The sequence below is a fragment of the Erythrolamprus reginae genome, chromosome Z, assembly GCF_031021105.1.
Source record: "Erythrolamprus reginae isolate rEryReg1 chromosome Z, rEryReg1.hap1, whole genome shotgun sequence".
Taxonomy (NCBI): domain Eukaryota; kingdom Metazoa; phylum Chordata; class Lepidosauria; order Squamata; family Dipsadidae; genus Erythrolamprus; species Erythrolamprus reginae.
This window is the reverse complement of record NC_091963.1, coordinates 51911320-51921482: the sequence shown is the minus strand read 5'-3', so window position 1 is coordinate 51921482 and position 10163 is coordinate 51911320. Positions and strand designations below refer to the sequence as shown.

The 10163-nt window shown below is 40.2% G+C and overlaps 1 protein-coding gene across 3 annotated transcripts in view; it reads right to left on the bottom strand.

Moving 5' to 3' along the window:
• Positions 1-1304: 1304 nt before the first annotated feature.
• NR1D2 (nuclear receptor subfamily 1 group D member 2) overlaps positions 1305-10163 on the bottom strand; it is a 107496-nt gene continuing 98637 nt past the window's right edge. For all 3 annotated transcript variants that reach the window (XM_070727263.1, XM_070727265.1, XM_070727264.1), the window contains one exon: positions 1305-4397. In XM_070727263.1, coding sequence (XP_070583364.1) covers positions 4201-4397 — 197 coding nt within the window. In that variant the 3' untranslated portion in view covers positions 1305-4200. The remainder of the gene's footprint in view (positions 4398-10163) is intronic.

Below are 10163 nucleotides of genomic sequence, written 5' to 3'. Positions count from 1 at the left end.
TTGCTCAGGTTTCAGCAGGCTGACATGAAACACTGGGTGGATTCTTTGCAGAGTTTTAGGCAAGTCCAGTTTCATAGCTACTGGGTTTACCACCTGCATGATAGGGAAAGGGTCCACTTACTTGGGTCCTAATTTTTTAGACTTTTGGGTGGTCCGTAAAACATTTGTCGATAAAAAGACTCTGTCTCCTACTTTATAGTTCACTAGCTGCATTCTTTCTTTATTGGCCTGAATCTTATGGGCATGGTGAGCCTCATTGGGCTCATATCAGCCCATTCGTCTTTAATTGAGTTACCCATTCTTTTTAAGTGGGGGTGTTTGGGCTCGTGTTGTGGTAACCCAGGGATAGGCACAAAATCTTGTCCATAAATCAATTTGAATGGGGCAAAACCCATGCTACTGTGTAGCAAATTATTATAAGCCACTTCTGCAAAAGGTAAAAGTTCACTCCAATTGTCCTGCTAATAATTTAGACAGCCTCCAGACACTGGCACATCACTTCCACTGCTTCACTGAATTGACATGGGATGGAGATGTACAGCTGGATGTCATCTGTATACTGATGGTAACTCATCCTGTGTCATCAGGTGATCTCACCTAGAGGTTTCATGTAGATGTTAAACAGCATGGAGGAGAGGACCAACCCTTGAGGAACTCCACAAAAGAGAGACCTAGGGATCGACTTCTGACCCTCTGCCAACACCGACTGCATCCGACCAGAGAGGTAGGAGGAGAACGACTGCAGAACAGTGACAATAAAGCCGGGATGAAATCCAGCAGGTTTTTATATCAAACCACAAACATAGGTGGTCACTGCAACCTAAATTTTCTCCCACCTTAACCCTTGAAACCCAATTCCCATTCATAAAAATTAAATCTAAAATATTATCCCCTCTAGTCATTGTCTTAACCAGTTGTGCCAGAGCTGCTCCTGTAAGGGCCTTCTTACTCATGTTTCAAGTATTAAACTTGAGTTGTGATTCCACTTTTTGGGAAATTGTTTTTAAATTGCAAAGTTAAAAACTATTTCTGTTTGAACATGCTTTCAGAGCTTACTTGTTCTTAAATGGCTCATTTGTGTGCTTTTGTTTTATGCTTCCTTTTTTACACTTAAATGTTTTATTTGTTGTCTGCTGAGATTTAATCAGATTTTTAGATGGGATATTAACACAAAAGAATAAAACCTGTTGAAGTGCTGTTTGCTCAGGCCTTTCCTATCCGAATGCTATCTTTTTACTCTCTCTCATTTCTAAATAATAAAAATGTTCTAAATAATAAAAATTCACAAGAAATTGGCCCAAAGATTGGATCTCCCTTCTTCAGGTTTCAGTTTTTATTTTGAAAATGAGGACACACAATCTTAAGAAAACTGCTTTGTCATCATAACGCCCATGTTTAACATTTTTAACATTAAACATTTTTAAACAAGTAAAGCCATTTAAAAAAAAATACAGTACATTTTTGTATTTCCTCAGCAACGCCCATTAACAGTATTCAAAAGTTTGACATATTTCTCAATATTTTAAGTAATATATAACCTATGACCACAGTAAAGCAGAGTTCACATTACACAACTTCTTTAGTTAAAATTCTAAATCTTAAACCTTAGATCACATTTGACATAAAGACTGTTCCTTTATGCACATAGTATTTGGCAGAAGTCAGGAGCAATTATGCAATGGCTTATCACCATGTTCATTTTCATTATTGTATGAATATTGATAAAAGCCGCTGCAAAGTTGTTCCTATTGTCTCACAAGCGCTTCCCAAAAGGCACCCGGACTTACTGGTTTTTTCCTCCAGACAGTTGTTCCTATTATTCTGTCAAGACAAAGTAAGTGTGGAGGCCACAGTTTTGATTTTATAGCATAATGTAAATACAGCATTTAAAATTCCAGACTTCAGACAGAAGGTGAATTCAAATCTACATCTTTTTTCTAGAGAAACTTTTTCTACATCTTGTTTCTAGAGAAACTTTTTCCTCCAGTGAATAAGATCAAGCTTAAATTGAAATTGTACAATTTGTACCAATTGTAAATTGAAAGTTTACTTTATAGTGCATTTTTCTAAACTACATATGTATTTGGGGAATTGATTCTTTGAAACATATGCAATTGTTCACAAAAGTTCAAACAATACTTTGCTTCCAGACAAAATCTTCATGGAAGAAATCAAGAATCAAGTAATTTGCCTCTATTCATGGAAAATGACTAACTCATGTTTGGATTTTTGATATTTGGTAACCATTTTCAAAAATAATTACTCCCCAAATTATAACTTGCAGTTGAGCTTTTTCTTTTCCATGTGACCCTATTATTATAGTAAAAACACATCCCAATAGTTGCTTGAATTTAGCAAAAATAGGAGTTTGATAAATAGTAAGATAACAGAAATTAATTTAAATCAAATAAGTATGCTATATAATAAATTTACAAAGAAATATTTTTTCACTTAGTGATGCATTGGCCTAAACATTATTTGTCAACTATGATATTGTAATTTTTCATATAAAGTTATGGGAAATTCAAGATGTGTTAAGTACTAAATAACCATGAAATATAAATGTATTTTCAAAAGCCATATTTTGGAACATCTCCAACTAAAATATTTTCATACTATAAACAGCATGAAGCAATTCATACATTAATTTTAAAAATGCAACAGAATAGCTTAGCTATTTGTCACTGGCATTTAAAAAGTTATGAAATTAACAGAACTTCAAAGATATTGGATAACCTATCTCCAAAACCTATGGAGATACAACAAAACTGACTTTAAAAGTTCCACTCATGTTACAAGACTTACCGGTATGTAACATTCAACTTGCATACATATGTAGAACAAATGATTCACAATACTCAATATGCAATGAAGGTACAAAATAGTTTCCTTGACACTGGAAACTTTACAGAAAAATTAAAAAGGCTGTTCACCAACTTTAAATGCCTACTATAGATGCAGTGATGGGTCCCACACGGTACAGATAGGATCCATGATCCGTTAGCGATTTTTGATGGGTTCCGGAGGTCAACCCAGCCACACACGCGCCCAACATGTGTGCATGCACCACTGTGTGAGATTTTGCTTCTGCAAATGCACCCAAAGCAAAATCTCACACAAGGACGCTTCCACGGGCAAGATTTCAACAATTTTGCCCTCTGTTTGCTTCTGCACATGCGCAGAAGCAAAAAACAGGCCAAAATTTGCCAAAATCTCACCCGCGTGAGCATCCTCACATCAGATATTACTTCAGGTGCATGTGCAGAGCAAAAGCTTGCATAGGCACATGCGCACATGTCAGGCACATGTGCGGCTGCGCTGGTCTCAGGATCTCACACCCGTAAGAAAACGCAAATGAAGCTGTATAGATGCATACATTCTCAATAATGTTCAAATTTTATCTATTTATCTCTTCACTTATATTATTTGAAGTGTCAAAAATTAAAAAATTCAGAATATCAAGATACAAACTGAGAATCTCTAAGTTTTAAATATTTACTTACTTCAACTATACATAATCCAATGCATTAATATCGATAATCATCCTTTAACTTCTTCATAGCTGAAAATATTGAGAAGTTTGTTTATATTTACATATTTATAGTATTATGTACTGTACATATATGAAATTCATAAAGTAATAATACACCCATCTCTGTTCACATTATATGTGTATGTGTGTATATGCACACAAACATGTACAGAGACGAGCGTGTAATTTTATATTAAAGTGAACAAATTAATATACACCGATTCTTTTATAAACTATTCATAGTTTAATCAGAAACAGTTTTTTAAAACTTCCTCATATAGCAAGGTATTTACTTAAGGATGAGTTGGACCAATGTAATCTTGCTTCATTTATTATTCAAAGTGCTGCTTTCTATTTGTAGCCACTGTGAATTCTTCTTTAGGATAATTAAATGATATTTTCTGTAAAGACAAAGAAGTCAGCATCTATAATATTTAGTGTAATTTCTTCAGCTTTTGTGCAAGAGGGACTTTTTTGGATAATGAAGATGAAATCTGTGGCCATTTTGTCAGTGGTGAAATAAGGATCAACCTCATTTATTGCATGGTAAGAGATCACGATTATACAAATCCTTCACAGAAACATGTACAAATATAAAGAAACATTTTAGCACAAAATAAAAACCATTAATTTTAGGTAAATCAAGTATATAAGTAGGAGGTAAAAGCTTATGGATGAATTTCAAAGGCTAGAAGTTCTTCAGAGTGCATGTTATTTAAAGAACGCAGGTCAGGCAGTTTCAAAAGTAGTTTTGTAAATATAGAGGCTTCATTTGGATGATTTTTTGTGATTAAAGTCCTGAGTGCACGGATCAATGTTTCTTGAAGTGCTTCTACAGAATTGACATTCTCTATTCCTGATCGTTCTAAATGAAAGATAAACAATGGGAGGGAGACAGTTATTGGTTTGCAACTTATATTGTTAAACACACTGCATAAAGTTCTGCAAAGTACCCAGGTATTCATCAAAGCATTTAAATTAGTAAATGATATTCAATCAAGGTAAATCATAATCACTACTGGTCAAGTCCAATATAAATTAATAAGCCCATTTTAAATAAGTATACATTTAACAAGCAGTGTATGGGGTGCTCGGGGAGGGGTAGCACCTCTGGTGTAGGGGCATGTTGTGTCCTTTACAGCAGCTCATTTAGGGCAGCTCATTCACCTTTGGTCTCCACCTGTCACCAAGCTTTAATCTAATAGCTGTAGCATGCACAGTGGCCACATCCTGGGCAACAGCTTCGAGAGGCTGGCCAAACAGATTGAAAGTAGCCAATGGGACTTTTATCCTGAGCGTATTAAGACAGATTCCGATGGACTGAGTGGATGAAACCTACTAGAATAGGTCAATGGCATGAAGGTGATCTCTGCAAGTGATCTTGCTAAGAGTACGGCAAGATACAAAAGACGCCTTGGTCAACCAGTAAGAGAAGAAAAACTCTGGCTGCAAACCTCCACTGCCTCGTGGCTATATCCATTATTAGAACAGGCTTCAGGAGGCAAAATCCAGAACCGGAGTCCTGGAAGCAGTTCATGACTGTGTACAGCCGTGTTCTGTTAACTCCTGTGATGTAGCTGGAACCAATCATATCGGCTTTCACCATTCCATTGGAATATTTCAGAGACATGGAGAGGGGGGATCTTCTGCTTGGATAACAGTCTATGCTCTATACCAGCGTTTCCCAACCGGTGTGCCGCGGCACACCGGTGTGCCGCGAGACATGGCCAGGTGTGCCGCCAAGCTCCGGCTGGGCGGGGCGCTGCCGGTACTTCCGTCCTGGGGCTCCCGCTCGCAGCTGTCCCCCGGCTCCTGCTCGATGCCGCGGTTTTCGGCGCTCTCCTGCTGGGCTCCAAAGAAGGAAGGCGGGAAAAAGCCTTTTTCCCGCCTTCCTTCTTTGGAGCTCAGCAGGAGAGCGCCGAAAACCGCGGCATCGAGCAGGAGCCGGGGGACAGCTGCGAGCGGGAGCCCCAGGACGGAAGTACCGGCAGCGCCCCGCCCAGCTGGAGCTTCTCTGGCATCCACGGCAAGTGTCCTTTGTGGCCCCGCGGGAGGGCACTGGCATTGGGAGCGGGGGGGGCGGCCGCAGCGGCCGCAGGCAGTCGGGAGGAGATGTCGGCGGCGAGAGGAAGCTCTCTCTCTCTCTCTCAGCTGACTGCAAGCGGGAGCCCTGACTGTGGCGGTTGGACCTGCGGCAAGTGTCCTTTGTGGCCCGGCGGGAGGGCACTGGCGATGGGAGCGGGGGGGGGTGGCCGCAGGCAGTCGCAGGGAGATGTCGGCGGCGAGAGGGAGCTTTCTCTCTCTCTCAGCTGACTGCAAGCGGGAGCCCTGACTGTGGCGGTTGGACGTGCTGCTGGCGCTGCGGGCCTGGCATATACGGTGTCCAGCAGCACGTCCAGCTGCCGCCGTCAGGGCTCCCGCTTGCAGTCAGCTGAGAGAGAGAGAGAAAGAAAGAAAGAGAGACATAGCAAGAGAGGCAGAGAAAGAGAGACAGAGCAAGAAAGAGAGGCAGAGAAAGAGAAAGAGAGATAGAGAAAGAGAGAAAGAGAGACATAGCAAGAGAGGCAGAGAGAGAGAGAAAGAAAGAGAGACATAGCAAGAGAAAAAGAGAGACTTAGCAAGAGAGGCAGAGAGAGAGAGAAAGAGAAAGAAAGAGAGACATAGCAAGAGAGACAGAGAGAGAGAAAGAGAGAGAAAGAAAGAGAGATAGCAAGAGAGGCAAAGAGAAAGAAAGAGACATATAGCAAGACAGTGAAAGAGAGAGAGAGAAAAGCAAGAAAGAGATAGCAAGAGAGACAGAGAGAGAGAGCAAGGGAGAGAGAAAGACATAGAGGAAGGGAAGGAGGGACAGAGAAAGAGAGAAAAAAAGAGAGGAAGAAAGAAAGAAAGGGATGGAGAGAGAGAAAGAAGGGAAGGAAGGAAAAGAGAGAAAGAGGGAGAAATAGAGCGAAAGGGAGGAAGAGAGAGGGTTTTTTTGTCCAAACTTTTCTTTAGCCCGCCCCCCCCGCCCCGCCCCCCTTCAGTGTTCCCCAGGATTTTGAAAATATGAATAATGTGCCGCGGCTCAAAAAAGGTTGGGAAACACTGCTCTATACTAACCTACCCAGGCTTCGTGCTCTGGGAATTACAGACCACAATAGCATGGTAGCATGGTATTTCAAGACTGAAGGATGCCGATGCAATGTCCTTAATTTAAAATGAAGGATGGAGGGCACCCTGAGATGGCAAATACATTCTGCATAGATAATGATAACTGAACTTGTGATCCAATAGCTTGAATATTACAGAGGAATCTTTACTTTTCTTTTTGAGCAGAGCAACAAGTACACACATATTAGAACATCTCTGAGATCACAGTAAAATAACAAAAATGTTCTGATATTATTATATTGAGGAAAAGAACAATTTTGAGTGGCTATGTGATGGGGAACCTTTTTAAGACCGAGTGCCCAAACCCAACCCAAAACCCACGTATTTATCTCCAAGTGCCAATAGAGAAATTTACCATATTTTTCAGAGTACAAGACACACCAAGATTATGAAGAGGTAAGTAAAAAAAAGATTTTGTCCTGCCTGCCTCCCCGCTTCCCAGAGCACCTTTCAAGCCTCTCAAACACTCTGCACATCCAAGTTTCACAAAAACAGATGAAAAATAGGTCTATTTTTGCAAAAAAATGGGGCACATAGAGGGTTTGGGAGGTCTGCAGAGTGCTTCTGATGGCTGGGAGAAGGCACAAACACCCCAGTTTTTGCATACGGGCAGGATTTCAGGAGGCCAAAAATGGCTGCATTTGGTGTATAAGACAGTAACATTGCCCCTTTTAGGGAGGGAAAAGGTGCATGTTATACTATGAAAAACACAGTAATCTGAGTAGAGGTTTTATTTTAGAAAAAAACAACTCATATGTGATTAACGGCTTTTCTCTGGGGAAAAAACAGCAAAAGCGCTTTCAGTGAAACAAACCAAAAAAAGAACTCTTTAGTGCAAAAATAATTATCTAGGCCTTCAGCAATCAGGATTCAGGCCCGGCTACAGCATGAAAACTGCTTTAGTCACGCTGATGAATGATCTCTGATGGGCCCGGGAGAGGGGTTTATCTTCTGTCCTGGTGCTTCTCGACCTCTCAGCGGCTTTCGATACCATCGACCATGGTATCCTTCTGTGCCGGCTGGAGGGGTTGGGAGTGGGAGGCAGTCCTTCAGTGGTTCTCCTCCTACCTCTCCGGTTGGTCGCAGTCGGTGTTAGAAGTATGTATGTATGTATGTATGTATGTATGTATGTATGTATGTATGAATAAATAAGTAAGTAAGTAAGTAAGTAAACAAACAAACAAACAAACAAATAAATAAATAAACAAACAAATAAACAAGAAAAAAATTCCCTTCTTTTTTATTAAAAAAATTAATAATAAAACAAAACCAAAATCTATTACTATTATTACTGTCAGGCCCCATGTTAATATGTGAATTTAAAGGCTGGCCTGACACAGTATGGTAAAAAGAAAGAAAAAAAAACACACACAGGGGAGTGAGAGATATGCCACGTAGCACACATTCCTTCACGCAGAATCCAAAGTAACTGAACACAGGAAGGAATTAGAAATCCCTGCATTGGATTTGTCCACATGATTTGCCTTGTGGGTGTGGGGATGGGAGTGGACCGGGAGTCACTGCTCACAGTCACTCATGCCCTCATCATCCCGAGGCTCGACTACTGAAACAATCTCTACATGGGGCTACATTTGAAGAGTGTTCTGAAAATTAAGATCGTGCAGAATGCAGCTGCGAGAGCAATCATGAGCTTCCCTAAATACACCAACACTCCGCAGTCTGCATTGGTTGCAGATCAGTTTCTGGTCACAATTCAAAGTGTTGGTTATGACCTATAAAGCCCTTCATGGCATCGGACCAGAATATCTCCGGGACCACCTTCTGCCGCATGAATCCCAGCGACCAGTTAGGTCCCACAGAGTGGGCCTTCTTCGGGTCCCATCAACTAAACAATGTTGTTTGGCAGGACCCAGGAGAAGAGCCTTCTCTGTGGCAGCCCTGGCCCTCTGGAACCAGCTCCCCCCAGAGATCAGAATTGCCCCCACACTCCTCGCCTTTCATAAGCTCCTTAAAACCCACCTCTGTCGTCAGGCATGGGGAAATTGAGATATTCCTTCCCTCTAGGACTATACAATTTATGCATGGTATGTTTTGTTTTTAATAAGGGTTTTTAGTTATTTTAAATATTAGATTTGTTATATGCTGTTTTTTATTATTGTTGTTAGCCGCCCCGAGTCTATGGAGAGGGGCAGCATACAAACAAACAAACAAATAAAACCTGGCATCTTCAAATCTCTATCACTAAATGCTCTGTCTTACACATTGGTAAAAAGAATCAGAATACTAAATATAAACTTAGAGGAATTGAACTTATTGATAACCCTCAATCTGTCAAAGACCTTGGAGTACTCATATCCAATGACCTAAGTCCTAGAGCCCACTGCAACAACATTACCAAAAAGGCTTTAAGAGTTATTAACCTAATCTTTCACAGCTTCTTTGGTAATTTTGAACTGCTAACAAGAGCTTATAAAATATTTGTCAGACCAATCCTAGAATATAGCTCACCTGTATGGAACCCACATTGCATATCTGACATCAACACAATTGAGAGAGTCCAGAAATATTTCACAAGAAGAGTCCTTCATTCCTCTTCTCACAACAAAATACCTTATTCCACCAGACTTGAAATTTTTGGTTTAGACAACTTACAACTCCGTCGTCTCCGTTCCGACTTAATTATAGTTCATAAAATCATATACCAAAATGTCCTACCTGTTAATGACTACTTCACCTTCAACCGCAACAGCACACGAGCACGAAATCGATTTAAACTAAATATCAACCTCTCCAAACTTGACTGCAAAATATATGACTTCAGCAACAGAATAATCAACGCCTGGAATGCACTACCTGATTCTGTAGTTTCTACTCCTAACTCCAAAACCTTTAACCTTAGACTATCTACAATTGACCTCTCCCGCTTTCTAAGAGGTCTGTAAGGGGCGTGCATAAGCGTACCACTGTGCCTACTGTCCCTGTCCTATTGTTTTCTTTTGTTACTTTTTATCATTACTTATCTAATGTTTAATTTGTACAAATTATCACCCTATAATTGTTTGACAAAATAAATAAACAAATGAAAAAAACAAACAAACAAATAAATAAATAAATAAAATAACTTCTTATTAAAATGTAAAACTTTGCATTTGGCATGCTTTCTATTAATGTGAATTTTGCTGTTGTATGCCTGCTGATAATTTGTCTAGTCTTGGCTCATTTTTTGAATTTGCTAACACCTGTGAGTGGAAGAAATTCCATGGTCACTGCCTGGTGTGCCCAGCATCATGGCTCCATGTGCCACCCGTGGCACACATGCCATAGGTTCACCCTCACAGGACCAGACTGTACAGTTAACAGGAATGTTTCGGGTACGAGGCAAGAATCCTAACATAATCAGGAATGTAAAATGAACAGAAACTTAACAAATTAGGATTTTCTATAATGTTGATTGGAGTGAGTATGACTTCAGAATACTCTTCCTTGCCACTCTGAAGAGTAAGAGAGCACATGTTTGGTT